The following is a 21,886-nucleotide window of genomic DNA, read 5'->3' on the forward strand; positions in this document are numbered from 1 at the left end:
CAGCAGGTACTTAGTTTGCTGAGAGGCCCAAGTGGTCTAGGCATGCTTAAGCAACTCCGGCAGTGGCACCAGAGGCCTCGGTTTCCCCCAAGCGACCCTTTATTCTCAAATGCTGGTCCTATTATTGGCTGCCAAGATGTTAGGGTTGGGTTTGGGGAAAATCACCTGCTTCTCTAGGGTCCCAGATGAAGAGGAGAAACACACAAAAACAGAGCCAAATGGCCCTCTCCCTGGCTCACTGTCCCTGGTGAAACTGGAGTGGAAAATCCTAATTCGATTTGATTCCCTGGAGGGCAGCAGCGCCCCCTGGAGGAAGAAGGCCTTTCCCTGGTCTTACCAGAGAGACAGGAAGCAGAAGAGAGGACTCTACTAGGAGGCAGGCAGGGGTGTGTGAGTGTAGAGAGAAGGGCCATGGTCTGAGACAGTGACCCCGTCCCTGCTTAATGTGGCTGCAGGCAGGTCAGGCTCTCTCCTCTTCCTGTGGGTGGATGGAGCGACCTGGTGTGCTTATGCCAACATCCTCTGTGCAGGGAGGTGGGTGTGGAAATCAGAGCTCCGCTGGCCCAGGTAGAAGCTGGGACCCCGTAGGGAGTCTGAAGGGTACTGCAATGGCTAAATGTATGTCCCTCTCTTCTGATGCCTCCACATGGTCTCAACGGTAAAGACCAGGCTTTGCACAAGCTGGCCAGAGCTCCAGCCCAACTTTCCTGGCTCCTCCTCCCTCTTCACACTCCCTGCCAGGTCCCTCTGCTTGAATCCACTGGCTATGGCCTCAAGACACTAGGGATACTCCATGGAGTTTCACAGCACCGAGCCTTCGCCTCTGCTCTTCCCACCCTCTGAATGCTCTCCCTGGGTGCTATGCCTGGTGATCTCCCGAAGTCAAGGTCTGCCCAGACCTCTGCTCTGGGAAGCCTGTTCTGAGCCGTCCTGACAATCGGGGGCCCCTCGTCCACGCAAACCCCTCTCAGAGCACTTACTCCTCGACAGGAGGGTTGCAGCATCCATTGACTCGTCTGGAAGAGCAGAGACTGTTTTGTTTTCTAATGGACACCCCATCCCCAGGACACAGCATAGTAGCCCCTCAATAAACGTGTTAGAAGGATGAATGAGTGAGTGCCCTGCTAACCTCTGAGACCTTCAAGGACAGTGTGTCATTCACCTTGCTGTGTTCCCATTGGCTGCCAGTTCCCAAATGCCATCCTCGCCCACTGGGAGGCAAAAGCAAGGTGCCAAAGAGATCCTGCAGGGCTGCCCCCCAGAACCGACCACTGGGCCCCATGTCTCAAGGTCTTGCCCTGCCTGGTCTTGGTTTGGGACAAGCCCTCCTGGGAAGGGCGCCCTCCAGTGGCAAACCATCCCCACTCCACTGTCAGTGCCCAGCGCTGACGTCTCCCAGAGCTGGGCCCGAGAGATCCTTTTCCCAGAGGCACACTGATCTGAGCTGAGTGTCATAAACCCACCCCACTGTGTGCCTCCCTGAGCTTCTAGAATCATCCTCCAAGTCCTGCAAGCACATTGCTTCAGCACTGGGCAGCAGAGACAGTGGGGTACCTGTAATCTTTAAGAAAAAGCAAGTGTAATAAATACAAGTTATCTGGGAAAGAAAACTTCCTTTGTTTATTTTCCAGAAGACTTAGCTCATCAATCTTCCCCTCCTAACCTGCTTTGTGCTCTGCTAGCTTTGCTTCCGATAGAAAGGAATTTGGTTTCTAATAGCATCTGTCGTCTGCAGGGTGTCCCCAAACAGTAGCAACAATGAGTTGAACGTGGGGCTGGGCGCAGTGGCTCAAGCCTGTAATCCCAGCACTTTGGGAGGCCGAGGTGGGTGGATCACGAGGTCAAGAGATCGAGACCATCCTGGTCAACATGGTGAAACCCCGTCTCTACTAAAAATACAAAAAAGTTAGCTGGGCATGGTGGCGCGTGCCTGTAATCCCAGCTACTCGGGAGGCTGAGACAGGAGAATTGCCTGAACCCAGGAGGCGGAGGTTGCGGTGAGCCGAGATCGTGCCATTGCACTCCAGCCTGGGTAACAAGAGCGACTCTGTGTCAAAAAAAAAAAAAAAAAAAGAGTTGAACGTGACATAGTTGGAAGCCTTCAGAAGCCAATGCCAGATGTCAGGCCCTCAGTGGGTCCCTCTAAGGACACTGGGGCCAGAGCACAGGGCAGGGTTTGCGTCAGGCTCAAATTCTGGAAGGTCCCTGGGAGTCATTCATCCAACAGACACTGAGGAGAGCCCATCATGTGCCTGTCAGGCCCTGCGTAGGCACTGGGAAGGCCCCACCTGGCACTGCCGTGGCTGGCTACCAAAGAAGAACAGAACGGGCAGTGGAGGCAGGACCCCACTTCCAGCTCAGTCAGCTGGGCCATCCCCTGGGAAACCTGGGAGGCGGGATGGCAGGAGATTTGGACTCAGGTAGACCTGCCAGAACTCAGGCTTCTTAATCTGAAAAGCAGGCAAGCAGTCTTTACTTCAGTAGGCGGCTTGAGAACTGAATGAGAGAATGTGTAAATCATCCCGTCCAAGTCCAGCGCACGGGCGGAGCTCAGCATCCCTTGGATCCCTCTGCAGCGTGACAGGTGCCCAGGCGCTGGGGGTGGGTGGGGCTCTGCGAGGGCGGGCACCGCTCGCTTCTGGGCTCAGAGTTCTTGCTTAGAGGCTTCTGCAGCTGCCGCCCTCTCCTGAGAAAATGCAGGCAGAGCCAGCCCGGGGCAACTGGTGGCCTTGAAAGAATGGAAGAGAGCCCCAAGGAACCAAGGCTGCTGAGAATTGACAGGCAGGAACATCTGTCCTCAGCCCCACCCACCTCCCTTCCCAGGGCCCGCCTCCAAGCACGCCGCGTGCTGTTCTCCGGCAAAGCCAGGGCCTCTGGAAGCCCCAGCAGCTGAGGGGCTACGGCCTCGCCTTCCCCTCACCGTAACAGCCCTGTGGGGAGGGTGGGGGGCTCTTTTAACGTCCTAGTGGGGATGAGGAAATTTGGGCTCAGGGAGGTGCAGGTTTCAGAGCTGCCCCCCCAGTGCCTGGAACAAGGTCATTTCCCATAACCCGTGCATCTGCACCGGAGGGTAATGGGGGCTGGACTTCCCTTTTTTTTTTTTTTTTTTTTTTTTTTTTTTTTTTTTTTTTTTGAGACAGAGTTTCCCTCGTTACCCAGGCTGGAGTGCAATGGCGCGATCTCGGCTCACCGCAACCTCCGCCTCCTGGGTTCAGGCAATTCTCCTGCTTCAGCCTCCTGAGTAGCTGGGATTACAGGCATGTGCCACCATGCCCAGCTAATTTTTTGTATTTTTAGTAGAGACGGGGTTTCACCATGTTGACCAGGATGGTCTTGATTTCTTGACCTCGTGATCCACTCGCCTCGGCCTCCCAAAGTGCTGGGTTTACAGACTTGCGCCACCGCGGCCGGTCTTCCCTTTTTAATTAATTTGTCTTGCTCTAGATGACAGAGGAACGTTTAGAGAACTAATGGGATAAGAATGGACGGATGGCCCTCAGCAGCGTCTGGCCTCGTGCACGGCTGTCAGCAGAGGTGGACACGAAGCCCCGGTGGCCCCCGACTCCCCTTCTCCAGGAGAGCACGGGGTGTGTGGCTTCTCCCGAGCCTCCGGCCCCAGACCCTTTTTTGTGCCAGTCCCCAGCCTGGAATCGCTCTCCGGGCTCGGCCGGGGAAGCGGGCCGCAGAGGCCTGGCTCAGCTTCGGGACGCACAGGAAGGGACGCGGAGAGGCAGGAAGCGGCCTGGGGAGGCCGGGGTGGCCGGGGCTGCGGACCCGACCGCGTGGACGCGCTCAGCCCCGTTTGGCGCTTGGGGTAGCCGACCCCGCCTTGGGCGCGGGACAGGCCCGGAAGCCGGGACACAGCGACCCCCGCCCGGCCGCCCCGCCCCCGGCCCCGCCCCGGCCGCCCCGCCCCTGGCCCGGCTCCTTCGCGTCGGGGGCCGTCCGGAGCCGCTGCCAGCCGCCGCCATGGGCCGGGCCCGGCTGGGCCAGCGCGGGCCGCCCGGCCCCGGCCCCGCCGCGCCGCCTCCCGAGCGGCCGCCCCGCCGCCGCACCCGCGCCCTGGCGCTGCTCGGAGCCCTGCTGGCCGCAGCCACCGCCGCCGCCGTCCGGGTCTGCGCCCTCCACGCCGAGGCCCAGGCGGCCGCGCGGCAGGTCCGGGCCCTAGCGGGCCGGGGCGGGGGCGCGGGCGCGGGGACTGAAGGGCCGAGCCTCCAGCGCGAGGGACGCGTGGGCAGGGGCGAGTCGGGAGGGGGCGAGGGGCGGAGGGGAACGAGTAGGAAGGGGGCGCGGGAGCCGGGTTGGGGGGTACCTGGGGCCGGGCTGATGGGGAGGAGGCGAACGGAGGCCTGTATGCAGCGGGGACAGACTGGAGGGGCCTGTCCAGAGGGGTGACCTGGGCGCAGTGAAGCTGGAACCCCGCAGAATCTGAAAGGGGCACTGGGAAGCCCTGGAGCAGTGAGGAGGGGACTCGGGAGAGGACAGAGGGTGCAGGAGGAACAGGGCCAGGCAGAAGGCGGGCTGGGGACAGACTGGGAGGGGCACGCAGAGGGACCAGAGGGACTGGAGGCTCTGGGGCGGTGCAGAGGTGACATTTGCACGGATGGACCTGGAGGCACTGGGAGAACTCAGGAAGATGGTGGCAGGATGGGCTCCATCCCGAAGCAACGGCCTGTTGGGGACCAGGAGACCCGGCTGCCAACTGGTTATCAGACTCGTCTCTCCTCCCAATTAGGAATCAGCGCTGAAGACCTTGGGAACAGATGGCCTTTTTCTCTTTTCCTCCTTGGACACTGACGGGGACATGTACATCAGCCCCGAGGAGTTCAAGCCCATTGCTGAGAAGCTAACAGGTACCAGGAGAGACTGGCGACTGGGGAGGAGGGCGCCTTGGCCACTGTGTCTTCACTGAGCAGGAGCGGCTGTCTGGAGTGGAGGGAAGCTCCTGGGGTCCCAGAGGCCTTGGACTTCTCCCAGCGCTGACACTTTCTAGCTGGTGGCTTGAGCGAGCTGCTCCAGCAACCCCTGAGCCTGTTTATCTCAAACTGTGAGGAATAATACCAGTTAACATTCTTGGGTCAGCGAGGTGGCTCACGCCTGGAATCCCAACACTTTGGGAGATGGGAGGATCGCGTGAGCCCGGGAGTTCAAGACCAGCCTGGCCAACATGGCAAATCCCATCCCTACAAAAATACAAAAATTAGCCGGGTGTGCTGGCGCACACCTGTAGTCCCAGCTACCTGGGGAGCTGAGGTGGGAGGATCACTTGAGGCCACCAGACAGAGGTTGCAGTGAGTCAAGATCACACCACTAGACTCCAGCCTGGGTGACAGGGTGAGACCCTGTCTCAAAACAAATAAAGCAAAACCAAAAACAAACAAAAAAACCTATTCCTTGGCTACCTCCATGCCAGACATTTAAGTACTTCATGTGGGTTCTCTCTTTAAACATCAGCTGGAAGATGGACACTGCCTTGATCCCCACGTTTGATAGTTTGAGAGACTAAGGCACAGGTAGGCAGTATCCCAAGGTAGAAAGGTGAGAACTGGGCGCCAGGGTGAGAACTGGGGCCGTCTGGCTCCGGGATCCTGCACCAGCTCACAGGTCTGAGGAGAGAGAAAAGAAATGCATAGTGACAAATATATAGTGGATTTCCAGTAGACAGCAGCTGTAACTTTTTTTTTTTTTTTTTTTTTTTTTGAGACAGGGTCTTATTGTGTCACCCAGGCTGGAGGGCAGTGGTGTAATCACAGCTCACTGCAGCCTCAATTTCACTGGCTCAATTGATCATCCTGCCTCAGTCTCCTGAGTAACGGGACTACAGGGATGTGCCACCATGCCCAGCTCATCTTTCTATTTTTTATAGAGTATGGTCTCACTATGTTGCCTAGGCTGGTCTCAAACTCCTGGGCTCAAATGATCCTCCTACCGTGGCCTCCCAAAGTGCTGAGATTACAGGTGTGAACCAGCGCACCCAGCCAAGAGCTATATACTAAATTTGAAACTGCTTAGATGCTTTCAGATTCCTATTCCCTCCTCCCTCCCTCTCTTCCTTCTTTCCTTCCTCCCTCCCTCCCTCCCGCCTTCCTTCCTTTCCCTTTTTTTGCGACAGAGTCTTGCTGTCAGGCTGGAGTACAGTAGCATGATCTCGGCTCACTGCAACCTCTGCCTCCCTGGTTCAAGCAATTCTCTTGCCTCAGCCTCCCCGAGAGCTGGAATTACAGGCACCTGCCAGCATGCCCAGCTAATTTTGTATTTTTAGTAGAGATGGGGTTTCACCATGTTAGTCAGGTCTTGAACTCCTGACCTCAAGTGATCCTCCGGTCTTGGCTTCCCAAAGTGTTGGGATTACAGGTGTGAGCCACCTCATCTGGTCTCCTCTTTCATTCTTGCTATCATTTTTGCCTAGTTGTAATCAGTGATTATTTATTTAGTTTTCGATTAAACATGAGGGGCTGAAATGGTCTAATGAATTATAAAATGCTTCTCTCGCTGCCCCCCCCTCCCCCACCACCCCAACCTCTGTGTCCGTTTTCTTCCAACTTCTTGTGACATTTCTTGAACCTAGGATCTTGGGCACCTACAGCTTGCTTGGTGTACGTCAGTCATTGATGGGAAAGGCAAGAGAGACATGCTGGTTGTTTCGGTGTGTAAGCACCAGAGCCCTGTCACGGGCCTGCTGGTTTTCGCGGGTGGATTGTGTAGGTTGGCTCCGTGCTGGCCTGGTGACCTGCAGTTGCTGCTAGAGGAGGGAGGTCAGATGAAAATTGCTGATGAGCTGGAGAGGGTGTGTGTCAGTGTCTCGGGGGCAGGCAGTTCTGTCATGAAAGCAGATGGCAGATAAACAGGTCGTCCCCTTGTGGCCCTGCCTGTACCTCTTATTTCGCATACACTTCTGAGCATCTGCACAGCCACCGTTTGGTCCTTTTTTGTGGCCCGAGTGAGAGTTCTCTCATAATGGCACTTTAGCAAAGCTTGCTGGGCTTGAGGGGCACTTTTAATTTGTTTGCACAGAAATCTTTTTCTCCAACAGAGTCAAAGAATGCCTCCATTACCTCTAAGCTGTGAATGTAAAAATGGACCGCGTTTGGAGCAATCAAAGGGGGGAAAAAATCAAATCAAGCAGGAAATAGAGCCAACTAGTGCTATTGGCAGAGTTACGCATGTGTTTAATTTTCTGCCTTATCCCTTAAAATTTTTACAAATGGCCTATAATGGGCAAGTGTTACTTATAAGTCAGGAAAAAAAAAACTTTTTATTAAAAAGCCAAAGGGGCTGTAAAATGCTGAGTTTTATTATTATAATTAATAACGTCATTAGCAACTCCATTTGACAAATGAGAAAGTAAAGGCTCAGAGAGGTAAAATTACTTGCCCAGTTGGTACAGCGAGATGGTGGAGGAATCATTATTATTATTATTTATTTATTTTTGAGACAGTCTTGCTCTGTTGCCCAGGCTGGAGTGCTTGGCTCACTACAACCTCTACCTCCCAGGTTCAAGCAATTCTCCTGTCTCAGCCTCCCGAGTAGCTGGGATTACGGGTGTGTGCTGACACACCCAGCTAATTTTGGTATTTTTAGTAGAGACGGGGTTTCATGTTGACCAGGCTGTTCTTAAACTCCTAACCTCAGGTGATCCACCCACCTCAGCCTCCCAAAGTGCCAGGATTACAGGTGTGAGCCGCCTTGTCCAGCTGGGAGTCATTATTACTAATATTTATCTGTGATATCAGTAAAAGAACTGAATAAGCAAGGCTGACTAATAACCATGCCTCTTCCTGTTGCTCCCTTTCCCTGGGGTTTCTAGATTGTTTTGGAAAGTTTCATTGCATTGACTTACAAATACAGAAATCACAGTGATTCTGCAGAATAGGCATTTGCATCCGGAGCAGCAGGGAGAGCCGTTAAAAGGGCAGTTTCCAGACTCTCGCCCCTGCAGATTCTGATTCAGTAGGTCTGAGGTGGCTGTGAGCATCTGCAGCTTAAAGGCATCCTCGGTGCTTTTGAGGACTTCTGGGTGAGAACTGCTTCTAATACATCATTCAGCCTGCTAGCCAGTCAGCCAGCAAATGCCAGGCATCATCTCTGTACCATGACCCAGCCCTGAGAGAGCAGACAGGGCAAGACCCCCAACCCAGCTCCATTTTTTTATTGGTGTCTATTCCTCACCCCTTTTGAAACAGACATCATTTCTCCCTTAGCGCTTCAAAATGACTCCTTCCACACTGGGAAGGTTACAGACTTGCCAGATCTCTGAGCAGGAAAAGATCCAAGAAATCAAGTCCAGCCACTGCCAGTTCAGCCCTTCCTGCAGCTGGGGAATGCCCCCCGCCAACAAAAAAAAAGCAGGGGAAAATGGGTCTCCTGGCTCCCAAACCAATGCTCTCCCTTTGACACCAAAGATAGCCTGATTCTGTTTCTTGCTTTCATTCATAACTCGGGTTCCCTTGACTGAGTTCCTCTCAGTCTCAGAAGACCCAGAAAAGGGTCCTGTTTGGTCATGGGTTGAGAGTAAACAGGCCTGGGTTTCCACCCTGATTCCCCCACCATCTAGCTATGTGACCTGGGGAAGTGGCTTCACCTTTCTGAGTCTTCTCTTTCTCATTTGTCAAATGGAGTTGGTCATGTTATTATCTGCCTCCCTGGGCTATCCTGAAACTAAACTGTGATACACTGGTTGTTACTTTGGTGATTGTTAACTGTTAACACCCCAGCTACCCCCGCACCCCTCACCCCTGCCTGGCTCCATTAATAACCGGCTAGTGTGGATGTCCAGGGAGAGGCAAGCCCTGCCCCATGAGGCCAGTGCCTCTGATGATCTGTGTCTCATAGGGTCAACTCCTGAGGCCAGCTACGAGGAGGAGGAGCTGCCCCCTGACCCTAGCGAGGAGACGCTCACCGTAGAAGCCCGATTCCAGCCTCTGCTCCCGGAGACCATGACCAAGAGCAAAGATGGCTTCTTAGGGGTGAGCTGGGGACCCCAGGCAGCAGGGTCATCCGTGCACATCCGCCTCCTGAGGACGAGGCTCTGCTCCTTTCATCTTTCCTCCCTCTGCCCTCTGTGTGCCCACTGGAGCCAGGCCCCATGCCAGGCCCTGGGGTCCACGTGGCTGTGATGTTGTCCCTGCTGTCCAGGTGTACAGCTTGCTGAGGGAGCAGGAGAGAGAAGCATTAGCCTCCACCCCAGTTGGGGGAATCTGGGATGGCTTCCTAGAGGAAGTGACATCTGGTAGACTGCAGGATGGGGAGGGCTCAGCAGGGTGACTGAGCAAGGTGGGCGGGGTCTCGGAGGAAGCAGCAAGTGCAGTAGAGACCCTGTTAATGCGGCTGCCCTGCGTATTATGATTACTTCCCGCACGTCCATCTCTTCGCCGCAGGCCATAGCATGATGCCTGGCACCTGATAGGGCCTCTGCGGAACTCTGATGATCTAGACCTGAGGTTTGGTCCCCAGCAGAGGGCTTTCCGGGGGATGGCACCTGGGAAGGTGGAGGTAGGAGGTGGACAGATGCTGTCCTTGCCAGCCCCTCCCTCACCCAAGGCCCTTTGGACGGCTCCTGAGCGCATTCTAGGACGAAGCTGCCTCGGCCCCTGCCTGCCCTTCTGCTCGCTCTCCCACTCCCTCCTCCCCTCCCTGGGCTTCCTCTATTCCAACCACACCAGACATGCTTCCTTCCTTCCAAATCCCCAGGCTTTCTTCCAACTGGGAGCCTTCTCACATGTGGTTCCCGTTGCCAGGAACACTGCCTCTCTGTGCCCAGCCCACACTGACCCAGCCCTTTCATCTCAGCCAGCACCACTTCAGCACAAACAGAGGCCTGAAGGCAGGAAGTGCCAGGCTGGTCACTGAGGCCAGACGGCTGGTGGGGCTGGGTCCAGGGCATGCAGGACCCACAAAGGGCCTCCTGGTCAGTGGGCCCGGAGAGAAGTTGCCAGACCCCACCAAGAGCCTTGTGGCCTGACCTTAGCCTTCATTCTGTGGCGGCAGAATAGCAAGCAGATTTTAAATCCTTTCTTTTTTTTTTTTTTAAGATGGGGTTTCTCCATGATGGCCAGGCTGGTCTTGAACTCCTGACCTCAGTTGATCCACCCACCTTGGCCTCCCAAAGTGCTAGGATTACAGGAGCAAGCAGATTTTAAATAAGAGCTTCCACATCAGACCTGGGCTTCCCAGGCCAGGGACAGGGCATGGGGGGCATGGGGAGAATAGGGAGAAATGGAAAGCAAGACGACCAGGTCTGGACGGGAGAGGTGGAGGTGATGGAGGGTTAGGGAAGCCTGTGGGTGCTGGGGAAGGAAGAAAGGGCAGGGCGTGGCTCCTCATGGACAATGGTGGGCAGGAGTTGGATGACTCAGGCTTCTGGCTGGGGACCAGGGACATGGTGGGCTGCTTGCCCAGATGGGGACTGAAGCAGGGAGTGGGGAGAGAATGAGGTCAGTCTGCACATGTTGAAGTTGAGGTCCCGGTGGGTGCTGGGTGTCCACCGCCCAGCAGCAGCCCCATGGCAGTACCCAGCTTTAGAGCCTGGTGGCCACATGGCAGAAAAAACTGGAATGACCGTGAGGCTGGCACCTACAGTGGAATTACTACCTCACCCAGCCCAGGGAAGCAATGCTGGGAAGCCCCCTCTTTTTTTTTTGAGACGGAGTCTTGCTCTGTCACCGGGCTGGAGTGCAGTGGTGCGATCCCGACTTGCTGCAACCTCTGCCTCCCAGGTTCAAGCGATTCTCCTGCCTCAGACGCCCAAGTATCTAGGACTACAGGCATGAGCCACCACGCCCAGCTAATTTTTTTGTATTTGTAGTAGAGACATGTTGGCCAGGATGGTCTCAATCTCTTGACATCGTGATTCACCCGCCTTGGCCTTCCAGAGTGCTGGGGTTACAGGTGTGAGCTACCGCACCTGGCTGGGAGCCCCTTTCTTAACCTCATTGCTGCAGGTTCAGGGAGGGATGGGAATTCCATGGAGGAGCTCAGGGAAGGGCAGTGCCCATTTTTGTTCCTGTTCACTTGCCGTCTCCCACTATGAACTCCAAGAAGACAGGGTGTGCAGTGTACCCTGATATAAACTGTGTATATAGTAGGTGCACAAAACATTTTGTTGAATGAACAAATGATTCAACGTGTTCTTCTCAGCCAAAGAGAGAGAGCCCAGCAGGCAGGCAGAGGTCTAGGCAGTGGTTGAAACTCGGGTCTGCCCTTCCACAGAAGCAGCTGGGGAGCCCATCTCTGGGTTTGGCAGTGATGGGCTGGTCCGAGCGGATGAGTGCCCCACAGACAGCAAGAACTGGGTTGGGGCAGGAACAGCACCCCCAGCCCTGGCCCCCAGGCAGAGCTGCACCAAGCCCAGCACCCATCTCTGGCAGGTCCCCTGCAGGGGGTGGCCAGCCCACAAAAAGGACCCAGCAGGGCGGGCTCAGCCTGGCCCCACACAGCCGCTCTGCCTTGAGAACCGCCTGTTCAATCTCTCTCCGTGGGAGCTCTCCACACTGCTTTCCTCCCACCTCCCACCAAGCCTGAGCTCCTGCTGCCATGGAGGTGGGGACAGGAGAGGGAACCCGCTGCTCCTCGAAGACCAGCCGACGTGTAGACAGATCTGTGGACTCTGAGTCTCCTCTCCAGGCTATCAGCCTGTCAGACAGAGACGAGGCAGGTCGCTGATGAGGACGCGGGCTTAGAGGAGGCCTTGGTCCACGCTGCTCAGCCAGGGTGGGGCAGGCTGTACTTAGGGCAGGGCGCTTCTGGGGTGTCCCTCCTTCCCCTTCCCTGTGGTCTCATTCTGCTCTTGACCCTAGAGATTTCACCTCGGACATGATTGCCCACCACCCTCATCGGACTTAGCTCCAAACCAAAACCCTGAGCTGGCCGGTGGGACATGAGTCCCTGGGAAGAGACTTGAAGAGGAGGTGGGGGAGGGAGAGCAGGGCTGCTGGAGGCCCAGGAAGCCTGGGCAGGGTGGGGCACCCAAGGCTGGCCCACGAGCTTATGCAGAGGATGGAGGCAGGACCATGCGAGGCACAGAGCCCTACCACCCATTCCAGCCCTGCCCTTGAGTGAGCTGCTCTGGCCTGGGCTGCCCCTTGATGGTCTGCAGAGGCACTGGAGAGGGCAGAGGAGCCTTTCTTGGGTGGGGTATTGCCAAGCTTGTGGCCAACACTGGGGCAGGAACCTCCCTGGGGTCCATCTGCTCCCTCGGTGTGGGCTGGCTCTGGGCCTGGGGGAACCTCCACCCACATGGGACAGGAGACCCCAGAGTCATGGTTCTCAGATTCCTGGGGCTTCGCTTTCCCCTGCCCCAGGTCTCCCGCCTCACCCTGTCTGGCCTCCGAAACTGGACGACTGCAGCCTCACCGAGGGCAGTGTTTGCCGCCCGCCACTTCCAGCCCTTCCTTCCCCCGCCAGGCCAGGAGCTGGGCAAGCCCTGGTGGATCATCCCCAGTGAGCTGAGCGTCTTCACTGGCTACCTGTCCAACAACCGCTTCTATCCGCCGCCGCCCAAGGGCAAGGAGGTGAGGACAGCCAGTGCCACCTGGGGCCACACCGCCCCGGCCCAGGAATGGTCACCCCTCCATCTGTGCCTGCACCCCAGTGCCAGGCCTGCCCCACTGCTCTCCTGCCTCCCTCTGGACCTGCCCCTTCCCCACGGGGCCCCTGGGCCTTCCGGTCTGGGCTGACCCCCACCCCAGCGGATCCAGGCCCAGCGGGGCCCGGCAAGCCAGCGCTCGCCTCCCTCCATCCCAGGTCATCATCCACCGGCTCCTGAGCATGTTCCACCCAAGGCCCTTCGTGAAGACCCGCTTTGCCCCTCAGGGGGCGGTGGCCTGCCTGACTGCCGTCAGTGACTTCTACTACACTGTGATGTTCCGGTGAGTGGGCCACTCGGGAGCTTCGGAGAGGCGCGGACACTGCGGCCGGAGGCGGGTGCCCGGCTCGAGGCCCCCAGCTCACCTCTCCTCCCCCTGCCGTCTCAGGCAAGCAGCTTGGCTCCCTGAGCCTCAGTTTCCTCATCTGTGGATCTAGGTGCTGATAACTTCCTCATGGGGCACATGAAGGTTCAGAAAGAAAAGCTGTGGAACTTGCTTGGCATGGGGCTGGCAGCCATGGGTGTGCCATCCACCCAGAAGTAGGCAGGACACCTAGTCATGCATGCTCTCTAGAAGCTGTGGGAGCTTGGGAAGGGGGTCCAGGCCGGGCTTCTGGAGGAAGGGCACGTGACCTGGGCCTTGAAGGACGGGCGGCATTTGGAGGGCCTAGCTGTGGCTCCCCGGCCCACCCACTTCCACCCCCACACTTGGCCTCCTCTCCCTGATGAGTCTGGCCAAGGCTTTCCGGGCTCCTGGGGAGAAGGTGGGCAGCTCTGGCGCAGCAGGTCTCCTCCCCACAGGATCCACGCCGAGTTCCAGCTCAGTGAGCCGCCCGACTTCCCCTTCTGGTTCTCCCCTGCCCAGTTCACCGGCCACATCATCCTCTCCAAAGATGCCACCCACGTCCGCGACTTCCGGCTCTTCGTCCCCAACCACAGGTGGGAGCTTGACCCTGGCCCAGCCTCGGCTCCCTCCTGCAGCCAGCCGGTCCTGTTCCTCGGCTCCCTCCTGCAGCCAGCCGGTCCTGTTCCTCGGCTCCCTCCTGCAGCCAGCCGGTCCTGTTCCTCGGCTCCCTCCTGCAGCCAGCCGGTCCTGTTCCTCGGCTCCCTCCTGCAGCCAGCCGGTCCTGTTCCTCGGCTCCCTCCTGCAGCCAGCCGGTCCTGTTCCTCAGCTCCAGGAGCCTAGGGGCTCCTTCTGTCTCTGCCCTTCCTTGGCTCCCCAGAGCCCATCTCCTGGGGCTGACGTGGGAGAAGGCGGCATGAGGCGGGAGAAGGTGGCACGAGGCAGGCAAGGGGATGAGCCGGTCACCCGCCAGCTCTTCCCAGGCACCCCGTGGCTTGGCCTTCCACCTCTATGCCTGGGACCCAGCGCAGCAGCCCGCAGACCCTTCCTGAAGCTGGGCCTCCCCGCCCGCACATTGCTGACAGGCCCCAGGCAGAGCTGTAACCAGAGCCTGTGCATGCCACCAAGGGGAAGGCCAGCAGCTAGCCAGGAACCTGGCTGTGGGGTGTGGGAAGGCTTCCCAGAAGAAGAAGGTCATCTCAGCAGACACCAGGGGCTCCAGGGATTTCACCAGGCAGAGGAACAGCACATACAAAGGCTGCAGGCGGGCCCTCCACTGCCGCAGAGCCTTGGAGGGGCTTCTGGGATGGGGCTGCACCGGCCACCCCCTGCCTGCCTCCCCTGCTCAGGGCTGGCCACCTGTCAGCAGAGCAGGGGACCCAGGAGGCCCTGGCTTCAAGTTTTTCCAGATTCCTGATAGCAAGTGGCCACCTAGCGGGCCTGACTGACTGCTTTACAGGGACAAGACCTGGGCTGGGAGCCAGGAAGTCTGCAGTTGAGTCTTGGCTGTGGCACCCTTGGGCCGTGCGGCCGTGCGCAAGGCCCCGGCCCTCCGTAGGGTTAGGTGGGAGACTGACTCCTGGCCTCTTGCACCCACGGGGCCGGTGTGAAAGGACGGTTGGGTAACGTGAGAAGAGAAAGTTACCCCTAGGAGTGGGGGTGGAATCCCTCCCTCCCCAGAGTGGGCAGGGCAGGGGCTTCCCAGTCAAAGGGAAATGGAAGAGGAGGGCACAAACCCTCCATCTGTGGGCCTAAGGCTGGGCACACCTGCCTCTAACCCAGGGTTGTTGAGGAGGGGGCCTGTGTGGGACAGGAGAGGCAGTGACCAGCTCCAGGACCAGCTGCTCCTGGGCTCGTGTCTGAGGACCAGGTGTCAGGGACTGCTGACCCCCGGGGGTGCCTAGCTCTGCCCCGCTGTGCCACCTGCCTGCTGGGGAGGTGGTGGTTTGTCAGTGCTGGGGCTCCTCCGTGTGGCGGATCTGCAGATTGCACTGTCAGATTTCCTGCTGCCTGCCAGAGGTCTGTGCAGGGACCACGGTGCTCATTTCATTCCTGTGACCCGCCGAAAGGCACTGGCTATCTCTCTGCCTTGAAGGGTCCTGGGCAGTACATGGGCCATGGCTGTGCAGGCCCTTGGTGAACTGTGAGGAGCAAGACTGGCAGATGGTGAAGTGGCTCCAGTGCCTTAGGAAGGGGCAGCCTGGTGGGGAGAAGGCCTGGGCTCTGCAGCCAGAATCCCGGTGGCTCTGAGAGCAGGCGTTCACCTTGAGAAGCCTGTGTCCTTATCTGGAAAATGGAGACAGCTGCACGTGTTACGTGAGATAAAGTCTGACACAGATAATGGGCTTTGATGACGGTATCACTCTGCCCTGGTCATCCCCAGGTCTCTGAATGTGGACATGGAGTGGCTTTATGGGGCCAGTGAAAGCAGCAACATGGAGGTGGACATTGGCTACATACCCCAGGTGAGTGCACAGGAGGCTCCCATCCAGGTGGGTTCGGCCACAGGAGCCTGCCTTTGCTCTGCAATGAGTGGAGCATCTTGGAGGGTCTCTCGGAGACCCCCTGAGGATTTTCGACCATCTCTGAGCCTTCCCCCAACCACTGACCTCTGGCCCAGATGGAGCTGGAGGCCACGGGCCCCTCAGTGCCCTCCATGATCCTGGATGAGGATGGCAGCGTGATTGACAGCCACCTGCCCTCGGGGGAGCCCCTGCAGTTTGTGTTTGAGGAGATCAAGTGGCAGCAGGAGCTGAGCTGGGAGGAGGCCGCCCGCTGCCTGGAGGTGGCCATGTACCCCTTCAAGAAGGTGAGGCTGGGCGGGGGTGAAGGCCAGGTGAAGCTGCATGGGCAGAGGCTGGGAGCCACAGCTGGGCACAGGCGCTGGTCTGTGTGCGGGGCTTGCTGCTGAGGCTGTCTCACTGTTGGCCCAGCTCGTGCCAATGGGGCCTCCCTGCTGTCATTCAGAACTTGGAGGAAGAGGCCAGGTGCAATGGCTTATGCCTGTAATCCCAAAACTTTGGGAGGCTGAGGCAGGAGAATCACTTGTGGCCAAAAGAGTTCAAGGCCAGTTTGGGCAACACAGCGAGACCCCATATCTACAGAAAATCTTTTTAATTACCTGGCATCTGTAATACCAAAGCTTTAGTGAGGCTGAGGCAGGAAGACTGCTTGAGCCCAGGAGTTCAAGGCGACAGTGAGCTACGATTGTGCCGCTGCACTCCAGCCTGGGCAAGAGAGTGAGACTCCATCTCAAAAAAATAAATAAATAAATGAAAATAATAATAAGTAAATATAACTTGGAGGAGACATCTATCCCCTAACTCAGCAGCACCCCCTTCACACACACATACAGACACACACACTAACATATATACACACACAAACATATACATACAAATGTACATAGAGACATGTACACACACACACACGCACACACTAGACTCAGTGGGACCCTAGCCGCTTTGATGACGGCTTCGCGCTGTCTCTTGTGACCCCAGGTCTCCTACTTGCCATTCACTGAGGCCTTCGACCGAGCCAAGGCTGAGAACAAGCTGGTGCATTCGATCCTGTTGTGGGGGGCCCTGGACGACCAGTCCTGCTGAGGTGAGGGGCCCAGCTGGATATAAGGGGAACAGTGGGAAAGCCCATACCTTGTGGGGTATTGGAAGCTCTGAGACAACGGGACTCTCCTGTTGAGTCATGAGGGACTCAGGGACTGCCCATGGTAGGGGTGTGGGGTGAGGGCCTGGGGTTTCTGTGCTGAGCCCAGAGGGAGTGACCAGATGCTGAAGAAAGGGCCCAGGCAGACGGGGTTCAAACTCAGCCATTGCCAGCCTGGTAACCTTGACCAAGTGACCTCCCCTCCCTGAGCCTCGTTTTCTCAGCAGTAAGAGGGGGTAACACACTCACCTCTCAGAGCTGTGGGCATGGAGGTGAATGTGCCACATACGCTGGGAAGTGTTATACATGTGTGAGAGAGAGAATCAGGCCACAGGCTGGGCTTGCGTTCATTTATTCAGAAAATTCACCAAAGACCTCCTAGATGCAACGTTCTTTAGGTGCCTGGCAGCGGGCACAAAGATGAATAAAACAGTGCCCTGCCCTCATCCCATCAACCATCAGTGCAGCAGTGGGCAGGGTGCTGGTGTCCCACAGGGAGGAAGTCAGAGAGGGTCCCTGCCCTCAAAGGGGGTGACAGTGCAAATGCAGACACTGAATGAATCAGTACAGGTGGGTTGCGTGTTCTACAGGGGACAATCCAGCGTGGCACCAGAGTGTAGAACTGGGGGTCAGGGAAGGCTTTGTGAAGACAGTGCTATTTACACAGAGATTTTGAAGTATGAGTAGGAGTTTGTCAGGTGATCAGATGGAGTGTGCCAGGTAGAGGAACAGCCTGTGCGAAGGCCCTGGGGCACAGCCTTCATTGGATTTAAGAAGCCGTCAATGTCTGCAAGTCCCCGGGGCCAGGTAGAACCCCTACCCCTAAACTCAGCCCAGGATGCTGGCATGTTATTGATGTAAATTCCAACTACCATTTATTCAGCACCTATTCTGTGTCAGGCTCTTTCAGTCTGTCATTTCACCAGGGTGCAGAGACTGTTCTGTAAACCGTGAGGTTTCCCCAAAGCAAGATTGCACCCCAGCAAGATGTGGGAGCGCCTCACCCTTCTGTCTTCCAGCTTTTTCCTCTTTCTGAACAGGTTCGGGGCGGACTCTCCGGGAGACCGTCCTGGAAAGTTCGCCCATCCTCACCCTGCTCAACGAGAGCTTCATCAGCACCTGGTCCCTGGTAAAGGAGCTGGAAGAGCTGCAGGTGAGTGGGCAGGCGTGCAAGAGCGGGAGCCTCGGAGCAGCGGAGGGGCCGCGGCATCAGGGGTGTACAACTGTCTCCACAGAGCAACCAGGAGAACCCGGCCCACCAGAAGCTGGCTGGCCTGCACCTGGAGAAGTACAGCTTCCCCGTGGAGATGATGGTCTGCCTGCCCAATGGCACCGTGGTAGGCACCCCCACCCGGACCCCACAGGGCCCAGGGAGCAACCCGCAGGCAGCATGGATGTGCAGCTTCCTCGGGCTTCGGGTCTGGCTCTGCCACTTCTTGGCTGCAAAGCCTCAAGCTGGTCTCTTACCCAGTCTGAGCCTCTGCTGTCCCCAGGTAGAAACAGGAACGCTGATGCAGCTGGTGCTCACTGGGACTGTGCAGCAGTGAGCACAGTCCCGGAGCAGGGTCAGCGCCCCCGAGAAATGGGCTGGAAGGAAGGCTCGCCTTGGGGCGTGGCAACCAGTCCTGGGACGGAAGGGGAGGGAAGAGCCAGGCCGTGCGACAGAGAAGACCAGGAGAGGGCCCTGAGCCAGGATTCAAGACCCCACCTCTCGCTAAGGGCCCTTACCCAGCACTCGGCACACCTCCTCACTGGGGCCTCACAGCAGCTTTGGGAGATGGATGATCATGAATGCGCATTTACAAACAAGGAAAGAGGCCTAGAAAGGTTCAGAGACTTGACACATGCTGCAGACAGTGAAGTGCAGCTGGCCTTGAACTTGGGCCTGCCCTTAAGCCTCAGAGCTCTGGCTCATCTGATCGAAGCGACCCGTTATCCTTTAAGTCCCAAGGCATGGCTAGTGTGGGACCCAGGCTGTAGGAGGGGCCAGGGTCTCAGGGGAGCGGGGACTGGCACAGGAGAGTGTCCAGTGGGGTCTTGGTGCAGAGGAGCGGGCACCGCACAGAAGGCGTCTGCCGTCCAGGCACAGGGTGATGAGATGGTGTCAGGAACTGGAGGACGACAGGCTGGCCACTCGTCTGCCGGTTCATTCGTTTGTTCATCTACTGGGCACCTACTCTGTGCCAGGCACAAAGATAAAGACATGGCCCCGTGCTAAGGGAGCTCACTTTCTGGAGCGAGAGGCCGACGGGGAGGCTGCCAAGTGTGAGGATACCGTGAGAGAAGTGGGTACGGAGTGCGGGATGGAGTTTGGGGTCACAGGAACAAGGAGAAGGGTCATTTTGGGGGGTGGGGCAGAGGGCTAGTGGAAGAGGCAATGTTGGAAGGTGTTGGGTTTTCACCTCGTGGGCAAGGCAGGGAGGAGCCCCCTCGTTAGAGGGCCCCACATGTGCAGAGTGGGGCGCGGGGCCGGTGCTGGCCAGGGCTTACTGCATGACTGCCTGCCTGCCCACCATCTGCCTCAGATGGGGACTGCCAGTGCTCGAGAGTCCCTGCTTCTCCCCAGAGAGCAGAAGGCACAGGGAGCCTGGGGGCCCCCTTTCCCCACTCTCCTCACCCAGCCCTTCTCCCAGGTCCACCACATCAACGCCAACTACTTCTTGGACATCACCTCCATGAAGCCCGAGGAAATCGAGAGCAATCTCTTCAGCTTCTCACCCACCTTTGAAGACCCGTCCACGGCCACCTACATGCAGTTCCTGAAGGAGGGGCTCCGGCGCGGCCTGCCCCTGCTCCAGCCCTAGGGTGCCTACGGAGCAGATGGGATGTGATGCACAGGCCCCCACTCCCCAGAGCCAGCGTGGTCCTCAGCCCGCTGCAGACTGCAGATGCCGCCCACGCCCCCCCACTCCTAGGCTGCCTTGGGGTACAAGAGCCACTGAGGGTGCCTGTCACAGCCTTGGCTCCATGGTGGTGGGGAAACAAGGGGTGCCTGGGCTGACTGGGCAGAGGAACCTCTAGCTCTGACTGTCACCCTCTCCCTACCCACTTGGCTCTGGAAGCTGCTTGGGCCCCCCCCAGATCAGGGCCTGGGGGAACTCCCTGGACCTCTCCCAGCCAGCTGACAGTCTAGGCCCTTGTGGGGTGAAGAAGAGGAGGGAGGAGTAGGCTAGGAAGACAGGGCCACCATCCTCTCCGTGCTTCCTTCCCCAAGGAAATATCCAGAAGCCCCGGGCAGAAGCCAGGCTGCCAAGGTGGCTCTTCTGTTCATCTAGCGCCTTGGTTCCTGTCCATACCCCAGGCTGCCCTCCTGTGCCTGATGTTCCCAGCTGGGGTCGGTCTCAGTAGGACACAGCCTTCTGGAGCCTCTAGGCAGAACCCTCCATCAGAAGTGGAAACCAGACTGGACCCCCTGCAGCTCCCCCAGCTGTCTGGGGAGCTTACTGTGAAGAGGCTTCTGCCTTTAGCAATAGGGTTCACTAAGGGGTTACCTGAGGCCCAGGCCCAAGGCTCCCCCACCGCCCACCCCAGCACAGGGTCTCCATGGGACTGCTGGAGCCAGGGCTCCTGCCATCCCTCCTGCCCCTCAGACCTCGCATCCACAGAAGCGTAGCCCAGCCAAAGAGCAGCCTTCTCCAGAGCCAGCACTGTCCCGGCCACAGGGGTGCCCCAGGCTACCTCTTCTACCACTGGGGTGCCATGGACTCCCCTTGGCCACTCTTGGGACTTTGGTCCACATCCTGAGCCACTGACCACGGCCAGTTTCTTTTTTTAATACATGTAGAAAAGTGTTTTTACACAAACTTTCTCATGGTTTGTAGGTATTTTTTTATAACCCCGGTGCTGAGGAGAAAGGAGGGGCACTAGCGTCCCCGGCAGCAGCCCCATGATGGCTGGATCTGAAATCCTTGATGGGTCCAGCTTGATGTCTTTGCAGCTGCACCTGTGGGAAGAAATAGTCCTCTCTTCCTTCTCTTCAGCTTTTTAACAGCCCTCAGAGGATCCCTGTTCTCCCCGCGCGGTCCCGTCCTCCACGCAGCCCGTGGGCGCCCGTGCACTCTCATTCAGGCCTTGACGTCAGGCTGCCCCCTCCCGGGACCCTAATTTTCTCCCCATCCGGGGCTCACTCTTAAACCTGGCAGAGGAAGAAGGAAGCTACATTGCAGCCATTCCCAGGCCTTCTGTCCACCAACTTCCCCTGCTTGCCTTGAGTGTTTCCACTCAGCCTTCCCCAGCCAGTCGTCTTCTCAATTTTGTTTTGTTTTGTTTTGTTTTATTTTGAGACAGAGTCTTGTTCTGTTGCCCAGGCTGGAATGGGATGGCACGATCTCAGCTCACTGCAACCTCGACCTCCGGGTTCAAGCAATTCTCCTGCCTCAGCCTCCCTACTAGTTGGGACTACAGGCACAAGCCATCATGCCTGGCTAATTTTTGTATTTTTAGTAGAGACAGGGTTTCACCATATTAATCAGGCTGGTCTCGAACTCCTAACCCCGTGGTCCACCCACCTCAGCCTCCCAAAGTGTTGGGATTACAGGCGTGAGCCACCGCACCCAGCCTTGTTTTCAATTTTGTATCATGCAATCATCGGTAATATTACACACACTTTCTCGCTTAATCCTCACGACAAACCTGTGAGGCCATGCTCATTGTTCCCATCTTGATACGAGTCTCCAGGAAGTGAAGTGACTTGCCCAGGGTCACTCAGCCAGGTGGAGTTTTGGGGGTGTTTTTTGGCACTGCACCCTCACCTCCCTACCTGTTTTCCGCGAAGTAGAAAGGAAGGCCTTTCAAACCAGAGTATTTCACTCTCCTCTGACCTCCAGACCAGAAAGAGCATGCGCCAGCCAGCTCAGCCAGGCTGTGTGTCCTTGGAGGGAAGTGCTCCCGTGCCCCGTGCCCCTTAATGGGAAGGGAGGGCGCCTGATGCTCTCTCTGGGTCTCCCCTATCCTGTCAGGTGTAGGTGGCGGGGGTAGCTCATGCAAGCCTTTCTCGTGCTGTTCCTGGAGAGCCAACTCCACATTCCTGGTCCCATGGAAGGTGCTGATGGCCTGGACTTTCCGAGGCCTCATCTGATGCCTCTGCAGTTCTTGTCGTCTACCAGGCCTCAAGGCTCAGGGTGAGAGAGGGCCTAGGCTGCCCTCCTGTCACTCCGTTGCCACTTCCCTCCCCTGTCCCCAACATGCCCTGTAATAAAATCAAAGAAGACTGACTAGGGTGGTTCTAAGCGCTTTTCCTTTGAGTGGGACGTTGTCAGTTCTGCCCTTCCGTGGGGTGGCTCCCTTCTGGGGCTGAC

General features: G+C 57.5%; 1 protein-coding gene across 3 annotated transcripts; it reads left to right on the top strand.

Moving 5' to 3' along the window:
* The first annotated feature begins 3,918 nt into the window (after window positions 1-3,918).
* On the top strand, window positions 3,919-21,803 carry SELENON (selenoprotein N). 3 transcript variants are annotated; one of them, XM_074380298.1, is made up of 13 exons: window positions 3,919-4,155; window positions 4,736-4,853; window positions 5,708-5,809; window positions 8,833-8,966; window positions 12,300-12,509; window positions 12,742-12,866; window positions 13,385-13,522; window positions 15,310-15,391; window positions 15,547-15,735; window positions 16,427-16,532; window positions 17,630-17,742; window positions 17,825-17,926; window positions 19,223-21,803. In XM_074380298.1, the coding sequence occupies exons 1-13, from the start codon at window positions 3,970-3,972 to the stop codon at window positions 19,391-19,393; spliced, it is 1,776 nt and encodes a 591-aa protein (XP_074236399.1). In that variant the 5' UTR covers window positions 3,919-3,969; the 3' UTR covers window positions 19,394-21,803. The 3 variants fall into 3 exon arrangements, with proteins under 3 accessions (XP_074236399.1, XP_074236398.1, XP_039329804.2); XM_074380297.1 differs by lacking the exons at window positions 5,708-5,809; window positions 19,223-21,803 and adding an exon at window positions 18,673-19,215; XM_039473870.2 differs by lacking the exon at window positions 5,708-5,809 and having other exon boundaries at window positions 3,921-4,155.
* Window positions 21,804-21,886: the final 83 nt, after the last annotated feature.

This window comes from Saimiri boliviensis, chromosome 11 (genome assembly GCF_048565385.1).
Source record: "Saimiri boliviensis isolate mSaiBol1 chromosome 11, mSaiBol1.pri, whole genome shotgun sequence".
NCBI lineage: Eukaryota > Metazoa > Chordata > Mammalia > Primates > Cebidae > Saimiri > Saimiri boliviensis.